General features: G+C 47.4%; 1 protein-coding gene across 1 annotated transcript in view; it reads right to left on the bottom strand.

Moving 5' to 3' along the window:
* The window catches only part of ASCC2 (activating signal cointegrator 1 complex subunit 2), a 24226-nt gene extending 7669 nt beyond the window's left edge, over window positions 1–16557 (bottom strand). Inside the window, 15 exon segments of the mRNA XM_010080962.1 lie at window positions 32–151; window positions 1770–1984; window positions 2553–2739; window positions 2997–3071; window positions 3803–3871; window positions 5415–5522; window positions 6091–6165; window positions 8161–8273; window positions 9147–9174; window positions 9176–9249; window positions 10759–10826; window positions 12731–12860; window positions 14790–14960; window positions 15293–15451; window positions 16477–16557. Of these exon segments, the coding sequence (XP_010079264.1) occupies window positions 32–151; window positions 1770–1984; window positions 2553–2739; window positions 2997–3071; window positions 3803–3871; window positions 5415–5522; window positions 6091–6165; window positions 8161–8273; window positions 9147–9174; window positions 9176–9249; window positions 10759–10826; window positions 12731–12860; window positions 14790–14960; window positions 15293–15451; window positions 16477–16557 (1673 nt within the window).
* Window positions 16558–18653: the final 2096 nt, after the last annotated feature.

Raw genomic sequence — 18653 nt, 5'->3', positions numbered from 1 at the left:
GCCGGGTTAATTAAGGGCACACGATACTCACCGCTTGCCTTTTTGTATCCGAGAAACATCCACTGAATCCCTACTGAAAACATCAAACTCATCATTCTGGAAAACATTATAGCGAGAAGTCACTAGAGGAGTAGGGTCTGGCTTCAGCTGCCTGTTAAAAAAAAAAAAAAAAAAAAAAAAAGGAGAAAAAACCAAAGGTGAACTGAGGAAGACCAAGCCCTCCCCTTCCTAAGACCTTGGTTTATTCTTTCTCAAAGTCACCCACAGCATGCCAAGATCCTCTTTGTGGTGCTGGCTGAGTCACACATTTATTCCGTCATTTCACAGCTGCACTTAGTTACGTGCACAACCAGTACATGGCATTGGTCTAAGATAAAGGGCACAGGTTTTGAAGCTTATCTTTGTTGGGAAATGAAAGCAACTTACAAAGCAAAAAAGAAAATTCTTCTGTTCATTTAAGAATCAGTAAAACTGTACGGGAGTGTGGAATATTCAACAGACTGCCTGGTCTCAAAACAGGGACTCAGTAAAGGCAAACACTAAGCATGATGAATTACATGCTGGAAAAAATTCCAATAATTTGCCTCTGTTGATTTCAGGATATTTATCTCCCTGTGGTTCCTTCTTAATTCTTTCTCAGGGTTCCAGGTTTACGTTTGTTCAACTTATAAGTCAAAAGACCATTATTTGTACATTCATTTTGTTGGTGCTGTTAGCTCAGCTGGGCATCTGAACACGCTGCTGTGCTCGCTTCCAAAATCAGCAGTGATCAAAATTCTCCATTTGCTATTGAACCGACAGTTTTGTTTCAAGATGCAAAAGGCAGAAAAAATCCAACCCTATCTTCTGTAACTGCTGCCTTTGCAGAAAAAACCCCCCCACCCTTCCAAAAGCCCAGCCCACACCGCTTGTGCCAGTCAGCAGACCTGACTCTGAAGGCACGAAGATTGTTGCAACGCTGAGATTTTTTTACATCCTTTTTCTGATAAAGATGCTTTCCTTTTTTAACGCAACAGTGAGACAGTCTGCCCGTTCCTCCATGAAATGTGAGCAAACAGCACATTCGCATCCTGACAGTCGGTCAGAAACTGCTGGTGCAGCACAAACACGTGCGAGCAGCTGCAGACAAACGAAAACAACTCCATTCCGCTGCCAGCTCTAAACCCTACACCCCGCGTACAACCCCGAGAAGCAAAAGCCCGTCAAGTTTGGCAAAGGGCAGATGAAAACGGATCTGAACTACCATTTCCAATCTCTCTCTGGTTTAACTTCAATTGCAAACCGGTAGCCTTTCAAATAGCGTACCTGACCCTGCAGGCTGAATTTCAGCGGAATTAGTTCCTTTGAAGATGCCCTTTCCTGCAGGACAGCTGGGATTTGAACACCTCTGGCCCTGTCCTCGGCAGCAAAATAACTTTTGAAGGCAACACGTGCCCAGCCCAGGCCAGTGTCCCCATGGGGGAATTTTAATGGTTCTTATTAATGTACAAGTATTTTTGTCCCCCCATCACAAAACACAACCCAGCATCTGCTCTGCTGAAACTGAACAGTGAATGTTCCAGTCCTCCGCAGGGACACAAAGAGGACAGACAGCTAGTGGCAGAGGACAAAGAGAAGCTCTCACTGCACCTATCCACCCCAAGAAAATGCACATGCAACTTCTTCAAGCTCTACAAACGTCTAACCTTCAATAAAAATTATGTTAAGTGATAACCCACAAATGAAAAACCACAAAAGGCATCAAAGCTGTGCCAGAAGCCATCCCACACCTTTGCATCGCTCGGTCCAGCTTATCCAAGCACGGCACCAGCTTATCTTCCAGAATGTTGTTGATCACTTGCTCTGCGTCGTAGCCATACTCTTCCAGGCAAGCCAGGATGAAGCCCTCGCCGAGGTCTGGCAGCAGGTCTTTCACTTGGGAGATGAGCGAGTCCAGCTCCACCCCGGACACCCTGGCAATGGGCGCAGCGGCTGCCCCAGCACACTGCACGGACCAGAGAGAACTGGGGCATTACTGGGAAGAGACAGCAGCTGAGGGGTGGCAGGGGTGCACATTGAAAAAGGGGAAAGGAGCAGTCTGGGTTATCAGAATTTGGACACAAAGAAGTCCAATAATGAAGTCAAACGAAGAGAAATCAGTGAAGGTGTTTATATTACACAAGGTCTGCGCCCCTGACTTGGGCACACAACTGCTTTTGTCTGTCCCCGAGTCAGCAGGGATACTCTGGAGAATCCCTTCCTCAAATAACATGTGAAATGTGCTTTTAACAAACATGCACATGAACCACAGTGGTGAAGCCCAGGACTGGGATAAACCACAGCAATGGGAAACCCAGGCCCAGGGGAGTCAGAAGCAATTTGCCCACAGATAAAGGCAGGGTTCAGGTGTAGCTTCATTTCTCACAAGGCACATGGGGCTGCGCTGATATCTAGCAAAGGTAAGAAATGAGACTAAATCTCATGTAATCCCCAAAACTGAGCAAAAAAACTCTTCACAAATGAAGCAAGGTCAGAATGAGCAGAACCCAGCCCTGCCCACGAGCTCTTCTCACCTCATCCTCCGACGCACACGCAGCCCCGAGCTCTTCCACGTCCTCAGCAGTGCTCTCCCCTATCGCTGATGCCCCGTTAGAGGCTGCTGCTGGTGTGGGATCTTTAACGGCTTGGGCTTTTCTCCTCTCTGCCCCTTCCCATGCGCTTTCCACTGCCTGCAGGATATAGGCTGTCCTGGTCTCATCGCTAAGAGGATGGCATTAAGGACATTTCTAGACGCACATATTCAGACCTCACCTTGAAGCAATTATGCAATTTTCAGTGATTCCCAAGCCCGTGCCTCCATTAACATTCTCTCTTTCCTTCTTCTAAGGGAAAACTTTCCATCACTCGCTGCCAGCCATGCAGCTTGACCAGAGGCAGCACCGCTGGAAATGCCACCACCATAGAGGAACCCAAGAGCAGCCGGGTCTGCAAAACCCTGAGGCGTCAGCAAAGGATACAGCGTGGAGGACGCTTGCTGAAGCAGACTGACATCATCCTCCACAGGAAACAGCTCATCGTAGTCACGGAGAAATCTGAAAACGCAGAAGTTTAATAGTTGAACTCAAGAATAAACGACCAGCAGACCTGTCACACACTGCCATCCCTGCCGTGCCACGCTGACTTCCTCGCTGCTCAGGCAGGAACACGTACAACCTCTCTCCCAACGCTGAATTCCAGCATGGGTTGTCCTGTCTGATTTTTGCCCTTGTTATACTGCAGCAACACTTCCCCCAAGGCATCGGAGCCAGCTGCAATGCTCCTCATGACGTTCAGCCCCGTAACCCAGCGCCGCATTACAGAGAAAATCTGATTTATGACTCGAACATGATCAGAATGACTGTGTTGTCAGGAGGACATGATCCAATTCCCAGTTCTGACACTTATTCACTTTGCGTCCTCAGCATCAGCATGTAACACCTTTCAGGTCTGGCCACCCTGGTCAGAAAGCCCAGATTAGTAATAACAGCCCAACTTGTCAAGGTGGCTAACGGCTAAATTGCTATCCTCTGCTTTGAAAGCCTGGATTAAAGAGAGTGAAGAATAACATTCTCCAGCGTCACGCAACATCCTCCCCACCTTTCCAATAAAGTCTGTACCGCAGTCTGAAACCCTCTCACAGCAGTTCTCCCAACTAGCCTGAATGATTTCTAACTCCCAAACGCACCGTAATGCCTCATAATAACGTCTCGCGTAATTCTGTCGTAAAGAATGGACGAGGACAGCGAGCTGACCCTCCCCTCGGGCCTCTCTCAGCCAGACTCACCTCCTTTCCTGAAGCACCGAAGTGAAGATCTGTAGAAATTCCTCAATAAAAGGCTGAATGTTCTCACAGCTGCAGAAAACAATGGCACGAGAGAATGAAAAACTCAGCGGTCAGCCTACCGCATCGCACCGTCCCCACATTCCGCCCCGCTAGCCAAGCTAGCCATGCTCATACATCAAGGGAAAATCCTGTTTGAAAACAGATTTCAGCCCACTTTTTGGCTCTCAGAGGAGCAAAGGCTCCAACGGAAAGAAGTTTCTTTGATGGCTTCAGCAAACACTTCAGCCAGCTAGATGTAAAGCTGCACCCCAGTCAGAATCACAGGACTCCTGACAGACTGTCCACGCCACAGTTTGGTGCCTCAGACTGCAACGAGCAGAAAAGGGTGTGTAGCACCTTTGTAATTGCACTCTTATTATACATCTTGGGATTAGACCAGTGAACCTCCCAGAAAATATGCGCTCACACACACGTAAGAACACATGCCAAGCCAACTCCTGCTGCACCCTTTCTGTTAGAACGCCCAAACCTCCCGTTGCTGCTGGCACACCGAGCCTCACAGCAAGACAGAATGTGCCCTGCAGTGGATGGCTGTTAGGAAAAGGTATTTCTCTAGAAGCCCGACAGGGTTTTCACAGCAGTCTCAGCTCTTGTTAAATTAGCACTGAGTATCTGGGGCTGTCCTTCACCACCTCTGAAGCATATATGGTCCTTAATGCTGTGGAATCGGAACACAGGACACTCTGGTTCCTTTATTTTCGATATTCCGGTGGGTACTGAAAGGCAATACTGCGGTAAGCAAGCGTAAGGTGAGGCACTATTGCTCCTTTAAGGACTGGACTTCTAGCACAGACAGATTGGGTGAGTTAGTCCAGGTCAAATCAGAGGCTCTCATAAGCAATTCCACCACCAGAGCCTCCTCATCTTCTTGGACAGCTCTCCTGATATCAAACCAGGGAACATATTCCAGCAGAACAGGAGCCACAGAGACCAGCAATCTACAAATCCCATAACGAGTGCAGGCAAAGAGACCAGCCCAGACAGCGCTGGCCTTCCAACCAGGATCCAGGCTCCTGGTGCTGTCCCCAACCCGCAGCATGATTTGGGGTCATTTCACTTCATTTCTCTATTTTAAAATAAGGAGAGTTATACTTGCCTTCATTTCCAGATGACTCACAGAGCTATCAGTTAACAATTTTCACAATAGGAGAGCGGGTAAAACTAGGTGAAGGCACCAGTATTTAGATTTAAAGCGACTATCTTCAGTGATCTATAGCGCTGCATCGCCTTTGCTTCAGTGTCTCAGGCAAGGTGTCTACACACAGCATCAGAATTTGCAACTTAGCCACAAACTGAGGTTAGAAAGCTTAGGACCACAGCCTCATCCCACTTCAGCGGGGTCAACACATAGCTCACCACCCACTCTGGATCATCTTGGGGACATTCCTGCCATGCAGGACAACAGAATTCTGATCTTAGCCAAAGACTTTGGCTGCCACCCCAACACAAATAGCAGGATCTGTTTATTTTCTCTAGTAAATCTGAAAACAAGGAAATAATCTTCATGGCAACCAAAGAACTGGCTGGTAGCACAGAGCCTGAGCGCCAATACCTGCTTTCCAAGATGGGCTGCAGACAGACTTGGTTTATTAGGATGTGAAAAGCTTCTATCATCTTCTTCCTGGAATGGGAAATTCTCCTCCACAAATCAGCAAAAACACTTCAAAGAGAGGAAAAGAACACACTGTTGGTGTTAGCACAAGAAATCTGAATCTTTAACACACCTTTACTCCAGAGTTGTCCCTCCCAAAGAGGAATTTCCTTAGCAGAATCATTTCTTTGCTGCAACGACCAGAGACTAGAGCCATTTCACACTCATTAAGGAAAAATCCATGTTCTGAACAAAGCTGGTCTCAATCACCAACAGTCCTGACAGCTAGACACATATCTCAACTGTACCAGCACAGTCTGTGCCTCAAAATGAGAAAAATCTATACAGAGACATATCATTCATGTTTTCTCACTTTGTTACCATTTGAACGCATCTCCCATCAAGTTGCTTCTTAGACAGCAGTGAGGGAAATTATTAGTCACCCCACTGCCCAGGAAAATTTGGAATTAGAAAAGTCATCTCTTCGGTGTTCTTTGAAGCAGCATAAAAAAAACCAGAAAGACTCCGCAGAGGTGGGCAAAGCAGCGTGAAGTGAATTTTTAACTAAGCCCTGGGAGACTTTTGTGGAATAGCAAATGCAAGCCTTTGCAGACATCGTCTTTGCAGACATCGTCACCTGTTGTTCTCATAACGCCTCTTCTTAATTGCAGATTCCAGCTCAGGAATTGCCAATTCATAAAACGAAGCTAATCTGTAGAAAGCAGCAACAAAACAGTAACTGTCAACTGAGGTTTCAAAAATCATTTGCTAAAAGACAAAAAAAAAAAAAAAAAGGTTAATTTCATTAAATTCTGCTCACTAGCAGCACTCATTAGCATTACCCCATTTTGTTATCTGTTCCCTGAAACACAAGCGAGCAAAGGCGCCACAGATAAAGAGCAGCGCTCTGAGGAATCCATCAGGACGTAAGCAGAGAAATGCATTTGAAAAGCATCACGCTACTGAACAGAAAAACAACCTGCCCAACCAAACATCCCAAAACCAAATTTCCAGCCTGCAAAGACCTGATACGCTCGAGTCCATCCCCAAACACCCCTCCCACTCCAATATCCTTATGGCCTCATCTTGCTGTATGCTCAAAACTGGATGTGAAACAGGATCCGATCTCCAGTAAAGCCCTACTGGTCTCGCTGTGCAGCGCTGCTCCAGGCAGGCATTCAGAGGAAGGTATCCAAGGTACAAAAAGCCAAGGGTATGTTTCAAGAGGATGGGGCAGAGAGGAAACAGTCTGGTCCAGTTTCCCATTTTCCTTGCCAGGCAGCCCACTCAAACCCTTTCCTTCAGGGACTGAGCACCAAGAAACGCCCTCCCAGCAGCACAGCCAGTTCTGCCTCCCCAGCAGCCTGACGTTCCAAATCCCAGTTTCCAGCACCCTGCACCAGAGCCAAGCCCGCTGACCTGATCAGCAGAGGCTCCCTCAGGAACACGGTGTCCGTGTCTCTCGTTAAGAGCCAAACATGCTAAACGAGTATCCTTGAGGCAAACGTGGCAGAAGCTGGTTGATACTTTTAGGCAGGGAGAGAAATGAGCAGTTGCCAGCAGATTGATTCAAACTCGTGGTGGTTCCAAAGAGCCGACACATAAATCAGCTTTCCCTCCCCACGCTCCACAGACCCAGCCATTGGCCCATATTGAGAAGTCATGAAAATATTGCTGTTGTCCCCTTACACAGAGATCAGGACTGTTTTAGCACATCTCTGACATCAACAGCAGAATTAAAAGCAAAAGGTTTTCCTCCTCCGAGTGACCAAGCACGTCAGCAGCGCTGCTTGCCAATCCCACCAGCAGCCCACCAGTCTGCTCTCCTCTCAATAACCAGCTTGATGACAGCGTCCAGAGAGGACAGCAGCCTGCACACCCTCCAGCAGCGCTGCTCAGCCCGTGGTCCACAAACCACTGGCAGCTGTAAGGCTTCAGAGCTCTGCAGCGCGATTGGAAACGAAAGCAAAAGACAAATGTGCGTTAATTCACGCTAACAAGCAAACAGAACACGGGAAACAAGGACAATCAGTTAACACTTCAGATGGTCCTAAGCACAGGCTGTGATGGCAAGACTCTGCAAGATGATCTGGGGGCTTAAACCACCTGGAGGAAGCTGGTCAGTGTCCCTCCAGGACATGCAGCCTCTCTGGAACACGCTCTGCTGCCGGGCCTGGAGCCCATCCCGACTCATCGCCACCGTGATCCGGAGCTGGACAGAGCTGTCAGCCCAGCTGGGACAGCGCTGGTCACCCTCTCCCAGGCACGCAGCTTCTGCCAAACCTCAAGAATATTCTCCAGCATAAAACTTAGACATAACAAACAAAAATGCTTATTTTCAGAGCATGAGGGACTGTCACTTCAAAATACTTCCTTTGCTTCAGGTCCTATGGCAGGAAGCGCTTTTTGTCCACAGCTCTTCTCATCTCGTCCCTCTCCACCCCTTCCAAAGCACACCGGGTACTGTTTAGCTGGGTTTTGAAATTGTCATGGTTGCTTGGCTCTGGGATCACTCGTGGACAACAGATGAACTCTAGACATCCATATAATAATTCCTTCACTGGGAGTGTCAGGGTGAACCCAGCAGTCCCTAGTCACATCAGATCTGTCTGCTCTCTTAATGGTGAAGCCACTGGGACAGGACACAGCAGCACATCCAGTATTTTTACTTTGCCAAGACAGGCTCTGATTGCAGTCCAAAACATACCTGTAGCAAAACTCATGTTTTTGGAAGGTCTGGCAAGCCAGTGGGAAGACATCGAGAAATGCCCAGAGCGTTGTGGAAGTGTCACATAAGTACAGCACGATATCCTTCAGCTCCTGAGAGAGAAAGAGCAATTACCGAGAGAAAAGCAAGGAAAGTTTTCCTAGGAACACACTACAACTCATTAACAGGGACACACCATGTTCAGACCATGCCTTTTTCCTGGCTGCACAGTCTGCTATCGATCGTAAACATGTCACTGGGTCTAGAGGCAGAGATGACGTCTCTACTAAAACTTCTATCAAGAAACAGCTTTAAAACAATCCCAACTGCTCACTCTCATGAAAGATTTTGGGAAATTATAAGAATCCTCATCAGATCCTGGTTTGGACAGTGGCTTTGCGTATGTCCTCTGCATCCAGTGCTCTTCCCCATCTGTCTGGAAGCGCTGTACAGCAGTAATCCAGGAATTCAAGGGGTGATTTCAGTGGTCCACTCCAGTGCAAGATGCATTCCAGGGCGGCTCTAACATCCCCCCCATACAGACTGTATGGCTAAGATTTTGCAGAAGACCATGCTCAGCGAGATGGGGCCTGCCTTGTACAGCACCTAGCACAAAACCCCTCTTCACTCAGTAAACTACGCTGTTGTTAAACATTTCTGCAGAAAAGATCAACTGTGACCACTGTCAGGGTTACATGGGACTTCCATCAGATACTCTGTTTTGTTCTTTACCAGCTGGTTAAGCAAAAAAGGCACCAGGTTGAAAAAGAACCCACAATGGGTACAGCTGAAATGTGCACAGGCAAAGCCACCAGCTCAGGGCGGAAAGGCTGTGTCATCGAGTCATACGACAAAGAGTGGAACAATGGCACGGAGCCACGTGCTGCCGGATTTGGGAACAGAGTGGCCCTCTGCGGTCTCACTGCTCATGGGCTGGTCGGTCTGCGGGGCTACAAACAGCGGAGCGCACGAAGCAGCAGCTCTACCTCGAGGGGCATGTTCCCCGCGGTCACTTTCCTCCAATTTCTGGGGCTCGGCAGAGGCTCCTTCGCACTGCAAGCCACACTTCTGCAAAATATTGCTGAACACCTAGAGCAAGAGAACAGAACGGTGTTAAAACAGAGAGGGGAGAGCAGTGGGACGTGCTTAATACGCGATACGTGACTGCTTCCCTGCGGCACTTCTGGAACTCCGCGACTTGGGTGCGACTGAAGCGCAGCTGCACATGGTGGTGGTGCCGAGACAGGGTCCGAACCCTGAGCTACGCGAGAAAATCAGACAGCAGGGCCAGCACTGGGAGGCCACCCCGCATCCCTGTTTGCAAGGGAGCAGTGGGACAACTGGGAAGTTGCCACCACCTCCTGCCTACAGGCCAGTCCCAAAGCCTCCCTGCCCTCTCCCCAGGACAGATTCTGTGGCTCTTGTTTATAAATAAAGAATCTGGGGAGAAGCCCATAGAATTAGGTTCCCGATTGCTACCAAACTCTGGTGTGGGACCAGCTTAAAAGCAACTCCTCTGCATTCACACCCAAAGATTTGTCAAACCCTCCTCCCGGAGGTGTGTGGACGGGCGGCTGAAGGTACCAAAGCTGCACACTCAGGGTTAATATTATCATTCTACAGTAAAGCTGCACAGGTACCAACTCCTTCCAGTGACTGGGAGCACAGAAATAGCTTTCTGGATCAGCAATGACACAGCTTCGAGCAGTTAGACCACACACTTGAGACACACGGGTATCACTGCAGTTTTTACCAGAACACGCAGTAAGGAAACCTGTGTTCTGCAGAGAAACTGCCCCGATGTGGTACAGCACGAAAAGCAAATTGAATCTCTGCTGTCCTCCCCTGTAATTAATTTGGAGCTTTCGTCTTGCATCCTAGAATATTTTTTAAATGCGTCATCACCTCCAAGATTTACCTCTAACTGTTTCTTAACACGCAGAAAGAAAGAAAAATGTGGGCTTTCAAAAAGTCACCACATTATGGGTGTTTTGGGGTAAACAGCATCTTGGGTTTGTTAATTTTTGTGCACAGGTGAGCTTTCTGAGGACATAAACGTGCCATTTGCAGGGTACAAAGATGTCAAGGCACCTTGATTTCCCCCTCAGGTTAAACGTGAATCCTGCTTACCGAGTCTGGGGAATATACAAGCTGCTTATAAAAATTAAAGCTTAAACATGGAGAGGTGCCAAATACCTTTTGTACGGCAACAATACATCCCTTCCAACAGATTTTCATTAACTCCTGAGAGCCTGCAGCGTTAGCACTAACCCATTCTACTCTGTCAAGTCTCAGCTACCCCTCACACTCTCTGTATTTTGTTGTTTTAATGCTTCCCCTGCTCGGGGAGGAGGGGAATACAAAGATAATGAAAATTCCTCGATATTAACTGCAGAAGCCAGAAGCTGGAGGAAGGTAATAGGAGATAGTCATCAAATAAGAGTTTTAGATAAAGGTTCAAAGCCTCCCTGACACACATTAGCATAAACCAGAGAAAGTAAGCACTAGCAAACACATTCTGCCTGCCTGTGACCACTTTTGCTCCCTTCCGCTCTCTGAACGATGCCACGTTTCCTGGGCCAAGCAGGAGGGCAGTACCTGCAGGACAGTGGGCAGAGTCTCGTCCAGGTCACTGAAGTAACTTGGCTGCTGAGTGAAGATGTTTTCTGAGAAGAGAGAGAGAAGGAAACCATTTCCCGTTAGTTCAGAAATTCATGCCAACCAGCAAATTTGCACCAGAAGATGTATTCTCACCGACTCCCCCAGCCCCTCCAGACATAGCTGATAACCACTCAGGACGTGGGCACAGCTCCCTTCCCACTCAGCACAGGAGCTGCTCCACGAAGCTGGTCCATCAACTCCTCAGAGCAGCTGGAGAACCAGCACTGAGAACAGGGCCGTAGGAGCAGAGCAAACGAGATGGCAGCGATTCACACCCCAGGGGCTGACTCAATGAACAGTGCAAACATCATCGCTGAACATCCCAGTTCCTCTATTTGACAACTGGAGCTGACTTTTAATCACTGATACCAGTTCAGCATCCACTGGAAAATGTTCTGCAGAATGTTTCTTAAAAGCAATGAGGCTTTAGTAATACCTGCTATTATATTACTAGGACTTCATTATCTTTACAAAATACTCCTCTGAGTAACGACGGACCCTAAATCCTCACCAAGTGAGCACAGAGGCTGCCGAATTTCCCCTGAATCACTGTTCAGACTATGGAAATTAACAGAGTTCTCCAGCAAGGACAGAGCACGGTAAGAGTTACGAGACAGGTTTCAGAAAAATTTATATCCTGAGAAGAACCTAAAGTTTATCAAGTTATGAACTACACACCAGAGCTGCTCATGCCATTACTGTCAGAACAGAATGCAGATGATCAGGTGAGCAAATCACTGGTCACCTGCGTGCAGCAGAGTGCGTTGCACCTTGAAATACGTATAATTCAAATACACTTAGGTCTTCTTTGGAATATTTTAAGACCCAGACAATCTAAGCTTTACATCTGCAAAAGAACTATCTATCTTGTCATGCCTTCTTCCCACCTCTGAGGCTTGACAGGTGAATTTCAAGTGGAAGTTACTGAAAAAGGATAAAGGGATTCAAAAATGCAGAGGTTTATCTGAGCTTTTCTGGTTTTGGCTGCATCACATGATCTTTAATGCTTCTCGTGTTAGTAAACGTGGAAATGAGACAAAAATAACTACCAAAGAAAGAAAAAGTTTAATTACATGAACCTCAGACCAAGTGGGCTGGAATTTCGGAAGAAGAGCTCACTTAATCCAAGGTTAGGTACTCTTCCAGCTGTGCTCAGGTGGATGTTAAAGATCACAGGTGAAAAGAGCGCAGGATAAATCCAGAAGCTAAACCAACACGCCCTGTCTGCATTACACAGGTTCTAGAGTCCAAGGCTGAGATGTTACTTAACATGCACTTGCCACTGAGACTGTACAGATACAGAAATCTGGGGACAAGCACAGCTTGAGCAGTGCTCTGAAGTGCTTTGTGGTTTGAAGGCACTATATAAATCAGTATCTGTGTTGAAATTTCAACTTCTCCCACTTCACAGACCAGTGATGACTTCACGTTTCACTTGGCTCCCGACTCTGGGAACAAAAGCACTCATGAGCAGCTGGGCTGTGCCCCACCTGCTAACCCTCCTCCCTCCCTGCCCAGGAATTGTCCTCTGCCCCTTCCCACCTCTACCAGGAGTTTACAGAGCCCTCGTGGTCCTCTTACAGGGGCTGAGGACACTTTCAATTGCCATGGGAAACAAGTGCTGAGGCAGAACTGAGCCTTGGTTCACGCCTAACGCCACAAGCCCAGCTCAGGACAGCTACGCAGCAGGACACAATGCTTTCCTTGACATAAGTGAAGTTCACAAGAAAAAAAAAAAAGAAAAAAGTAATCTGATGTAGAAATTGATCTAGAAATTATAGATTCTAGTTGCTCCTGCGCAATTCATTTTCAGAGCGTTAACACCGACATAAAACCCCACCGGTCACTTGCTATTCTATGAGTCAGCAAAAGCCTAAATGCACCAAGTTGTTCCTTGGCTTGAACTAACCGATCATCTTCTGGAGCAGGAGACCATTTCCCTTCCCGAAAAGCACACAGAGATCCAGAATCTTGGGGATGTCGAACAGGAAGTTATTGTAAATAATTTCTCCAAAGACAGAGGGAGTGATAAAATGATCCTACAAAGAAAAAAAAATAGGTAATTTAAAGGATTATCCATATGTTACTCTGCAGGAACCCCAGCATTATAACGACACCTGTAAGAACATCTCTCAAGGGTGTATAAGGATTTTATTGCACAGAAGGCAGCGACTCTGCTCACACCAGCTCCTGCAGAGCCCTCCAGCCCTCCAAAGACAGAGGGAGTGATAAAATGATCCTACAAAGAAAAAAAAATAGGTAATTTAAAGGATTATCCATATGTTACTCTGCAGGAACCCCAGCATTATAACGACACCTGTAAGAACATCTCTCAAGGGTGTATAAGGATTTTATTGCACAGAAGGCAGCGACTCTGCTCACACCAGCTCCTGCAGAGCCCTCCAGCCCCACGCTCCCTGCTGCTTGTCACTGCCCCTGCACCATCCACCCCGCTGGCCTCGCTGCGCTCGCAGGGCCAGGCTGCACCGTGAAATGAAGCAATCGATCTAGAAGTTAAAACCCGGCTCGTGACACGGCCAAGCAAAGAGCTGAGCTGACACCAGAACGGCTCAGCTCAGGAGCAGCCATGAGGGACCAGGCACAGCATGACACTGAAAAAAACACACCTGAGATCCCAGCCTGGGCTACTGTACCCTGGAGGAGAGAATCAAGGCACCACAGACGATTCATCAGTGACAAGGAGGAAGAAAACCCAGAACCGCAGCTCTGTACCCGGACCGCTAGAACACTGTGTCAAAAACACGCGGCTCATAACCCGGAAGGAGTTATTTTCTTCTAAAATTCTAGATGACAAGAATTCCAACGTTTTTGACACCGAGAAACAAGCAAGCCAAAACGTGATTTTGTATTTTCAGAAGACAAATTTGCCTGTGACAGCAAACGTTTTCAGCCCCAGCGAAAGGCAGCACACACATGTCCCTGCTGAAGCAGAGGGACAGGGCTTTATGCCGGCCAGGTTCAGCTTCTGGAACTCCTGCGGACTGCCTGCATGACCACAGACTTCATTCTCTTCAAATTACTCAACTAGAAAATGGTTTCAGCTGCTTGTCTGCCTCATTGGAGTGGTGAGATTTAATCAGATCCTGGAATGAAAGACACCATGGAGGTGTCGAGTACTTTTGCTGACGTGATGCCAGCCGTGTTCCTTCTGCCTGTTCCCACCCCAGCCCTCCAACTCCCGCTCCAAGAACCTTCCAAAAAATGTCCTGAATGTCACCACTGTGATTATCAAGAGAATCAACACACTGATAAATAACACAGCGTGAGCCAGTGAGGAGATCAAGGGAGGAATTGCTAAAATGCGAGGTGCCTCACTCGTCCTGCCCAAAGGCTTTGTGGAAATCCCACCACTCCTGCTGGGAGCTGCGCTCACACCATCAGGGCTGAGCACGTCTTTCAATTATGATCCCAAACAAACAGTAATTTAGAGCAATTTCCTTGTGCCTCCAGAACTTGGGGAAACTTCAAGGAGAGACAAGTATTGGCACAGATGACGCGACACCGCGCAGCACAGAGGAGGTGGCACTGGGGGAGCGGATGGATGCTCAGCTGCTGGTGGCTGAGGAGCCTCTGCTCCAGGCAGGGGTACAAAGGCCAGCACACTCTTTTTTCTCTTGCAGCAATGTATCGTAGCACCACACATGGCTAACTTTCTATTACTTAGTTGATTGCCTGCATCCCCTTCCTAGGAATCATTGCATAGCTCAGATAACGACTCGGAGCTGAAGTATCACCTCCATACGGAGACACAGACTGAGGGAAATAGCCCAGGAGAGAAAGGCAGCTGGACGGGCAAGTAGGAAAGACGATTAATTTCTCCAATTGTCTTTTTTCCTAAGCTACGCAGCCCGGAGCACCTGCAAGGTGGGAGTTTGAACTCGATGATTTTTAAGGTCTCTTCCAACCCAAACCATTCCATGATTCTATGAAGGCACAGAAATATTTACCTTGGACTCCTTGTGAGTGGACATTCTGAGGAAAGTCAGGAAGACACTCCGATGAAGACGTTTCTGCATATCATTCACCTCCGGGTGGCAATCCAGCGACACATCGAACTTGCGAGGGGCATAGCACAGGTAGGAGTCCAGACATTTCTGAAGTGTCTCATCAAATATTACCTGGCGCAACGGAAGACAAGGAAATGGAAAGATGGGAATGTCATGCATTCCTAGGCTGTGCTTGTGGGCAGCCCAGGTAAATTTAAAAGCAATCTGAAACATTCAAGGTGCTAAAAGGGTTCATAGAATACAAGTAAACTCTTAAAATCCACAATGAAAAATCTATACTACTTTCTTTGCACTCTAAGGTGCAGTAATTAAAATTAAAACGCTTGACAAACAACATAATGAGCAGATACAAGTCTTTACGAAAACAGCTTAGATTTTGTGGCTTTTACAGGCATCTAGATTGTTCACACTTTTGTCTTCAGTGTCCACAAAACAATTATTACCTGGCACCAAAATTTGTCATGAGGCAAAGCCAGAAGCCAGTTCAGGTCATCCGCAATGAATTTTGCTCGCTCCAAGAACTCTTCCACTAAAGCAGGGTCTCTGACAACAGGTGGCGGTCTGTATAGCACAAAAGACCGATCTGCTTTTATTTCTGGGTGCTGCGGAAAGCCAAAACGCTGTATTAAAACTACAGACCAAGCAACAGGAACACGCAGTTACCATCTGCACTGCTCACTGAATTTCAGGAAACCAATACAAAATCACACTTCAATACAATTTGACATTTGGTTCCCTGGTAACTTCCCATTTTCTCATCTTTCAAGGCTGCAGATTTGTATCCTTATTTATCAGCAATATTTTCAGACCTTCATAATTTGGTAGGTGTTGCTCCTCGGCATTGTATTAGCCAAAATCCTTGCAGAGCAATCCTCCCACACCTCCCAAACAAACAGCAGCAGCTTCGTGTCATGCCTTTGAAATGTGGCCTGCACTCTCGCTTTTTCCTCCAAACTGGTTCCTGCACAACCTTCTGTGAAGTCAAACCGACATGACCACCGCACACAGAGAAGAAACACTTCACTGCCCTTCCCAAGGGTGACCGAACAGGCTTTGCCCAAACACTCCCATCCCAGAATGAGCATCGCGGTGAGCAGCAGCTTCGAGCGCTGCCTCAACCTACGCACATGCCCAGGGTGAACCTCCTCACGACGCACTAACGGCTCTCTCCACATTTTCTCTTTTCTGGGAGAATAGGGCAACTGTGGATTTAATTTTCTGATTTCACCAGGCTGAAGCCACAGGGTGAGAGATCACGGGATGCAGCGAGTGGACAGCTATAGCTCAGCGCTGAACTTCACACAGAGTTTGCAGATGCTCCCAGAGCATTCCCGCTATTGCAGCGAAGTTCACATTGCTCATCGGGCTGTTCCTCAACAGAATAAAGAGTTCTGGGAGAAGACAGTTTACTGTAGATGTTGAACACAATAAGCTTTCATTTGCCTATCACTGAAATAAAATTCTCAACTATCTGAACCCACTAAAACACAAATAAAATAATTTCTTTAATGTGGAAGCTGACCAAATTTCACCATACCCTGGAGCAAGGGCTAGTTTTGCCCAGGCCTAGATATATGACAATTATTCGTTAAAGGTCTTGTTTGGCTTTCAGGAAAACCCAGCTCACCAGTGCTGGCAAAGTTCTCAGCTTCCCTGTCTTGGGATCTCTTTCCGTCAGCTGGAGTTCATCCAGAGGCAAGGCTGGCATCGTGATGACTCCTTCCTGTCTTCAGCAAACAGAAAACCAAAAGCAGCACACGATGAGTTTTACAAGGTCAGTCCACCAAGAGCAAAACAAAAGAGGCTACAGCCTTCCTGTAACACCCAGGGACTGGAAATCTGTTTGTGCAAAGCAAGTTACACACCACCCAAACGCCAAACCTTGAGAGCCACCTGCCTCAAAAGAAACTCTCGCCCCCGGTGCTGTACCCTTGCCCCCGGTGCTTACTGAGAGGCCACAGCTATCTTCCAGGACAACAAAAATCATTTTGGGATGTTGTTTAATATGGGAACTTGATATTTAAATCGGGTTCCTGAAGAGTTGGGCTGAACTCTCTGCTTTTGTGGTCTCTCTGCATGCCTCCAGTCTAGCTCCTGACGGTATAAACTGCAGAGACAATCAAAAGACATCCTGCCAACATACCATTAAAAGAATATTTTTGGTGCTTATGTGGCAGAATCACTCAGGACTCATCTGGATGAGCCCACAGGGCGAGCCTACAAAGCACAGCCTTCCTTTCCCCTCCTCATCTCCCACCTGCTCACAAACCCCTGCTGTAGCCTTCAGCTGCGTTTTTAGGCTCAGAAATAATCAACTTTCTGAAATGAACTGTAAGTCAAACATGAGAGCAATTCAAAAGGAAGCATGTTGTTATGGGCATTGTTAAAAACGTTCAGATATTAACAAGAAATGAAAATTGCAGGTTAACAGAGCTTTTTGAACTCCAGAGTTCAAGGAGCGTCTGGACAATGCTTGGTCAAATAATCTAGTTTTGGTCATCTCGGTCAAATAATCCAGTTTTAGGCAGCACTGCGAGGAGCAGGGAGTTGGACGCGATGATCCTTACGGGTCCCTTCCAGCTGGAGATATTCTGTGACTCTGTGTCTAACTGCGTTCACACTGCCTGGGCAGAACAACGATTAAAACACGAGGGGTGTCTCCACAGCTGAACAATTCTGATTCCAGAGCAAGACCACAGCTCAGACAGCACGTCAAAGAGTAACAGAGTAGTTCCAGAGAATCCGTCACCTACAGATCCAGGCAAAGATCATGCCATGTAACATTTTAGAGTTCAATTAAAAGAAAAAAAAAAAGACAAAAGTTACACTAGAGCAATGCCAATACACACAGCTTAAAAAAATTAAAATAATTCTGTCTTTCCAAAGGGTTTAAAGGTCAGAGTACTAACGAGCATTTTCAATTTCTTATGATAAACAATTTCTTTGAAAAAAGCCAAACACTTTGCAGCAGACCAAGCCAAGCTCTTTTTCAGTTCTCATCATACATTTCGTTTGGCTCTTAAAACTTCTCGACTTCTTCTGAAAACTGCCCATAGAAGCGTGCGTCGGCAACACAGAAAAAAAATGTCAAGTGTCTCATTTCCAGCCTGCTGAGCATCAAAGTCTCCAGCCCAAGTTAAAGACATCGTGGAAGGGCCAGGCCCCTAACCGAAAGCTTACTGCCCTGGAGGAGAGACTAAACCTGAGCACGGAACGCCCTCACCACAGAACATCCCCGACCGCTCGCGTGTGCTTTCCCCCAGGGGCTTTGTTCTAAGCTACAAGGACACGATCAACGTGTCGTACCCTGAGACTGCAGGCACGCAGCATAAAAGCCACGAAAAATAATACAATGAAGAGGACTTTTGCCAGGGAAACTTTCTTTCCCAGCATCCCCAGTGTTCTCTGTCCTCCACTGCCCGCTGTCCACCACGGTGCAGGGGCCAGGGGACGTCCAGGCCAGGGGATGTCCAGGGAGAGGTGCACGGGATCAGGGGACGCTGTGCTGGGTTCAGCTGGGACAGAGTTAACTTGCTTCAGAATAGCTGGCAAGAGGCTGTGTTTTGGATTTGTGCTCAGAAGAATACCAGTGATGTTGCCGTGGCTGCCAAGGTCTTTCAGCTCCTCTGCTGCCTGCAAACAGGAGAAGCTGGGAGGGAGCACAGCCCCAGTGACCAGACCAGGATTTGATCTTGGGTTCGGGATGGAGACCCAGAGTGGCCAATATTCTACCCCATACCATACACACCATGGCCAGGATAGAGGTGAGGACCCCCCAGAAGATCGGCCCTTTTGGTTCCGCAT

Source organism: Pterocles gutturalis, unplaced genomic scaffold, assembly GCF_000699245.1.
Source record: "Pterocles gutturalis isolate BGI_N339 unplaced genomic scaffold, ASM69924v1 scaffold16881, whole genome shotgun sequence".
Lineage (NCBI taxonomy): Eukaryota > Metazoa > Chordata > Aves > Pterocliformes > Pteroclidae > Pterocles > Pterocles gutturalis.
This window is presented reverse-complemented; position numbering and strand designations above follow the sequence as displayed.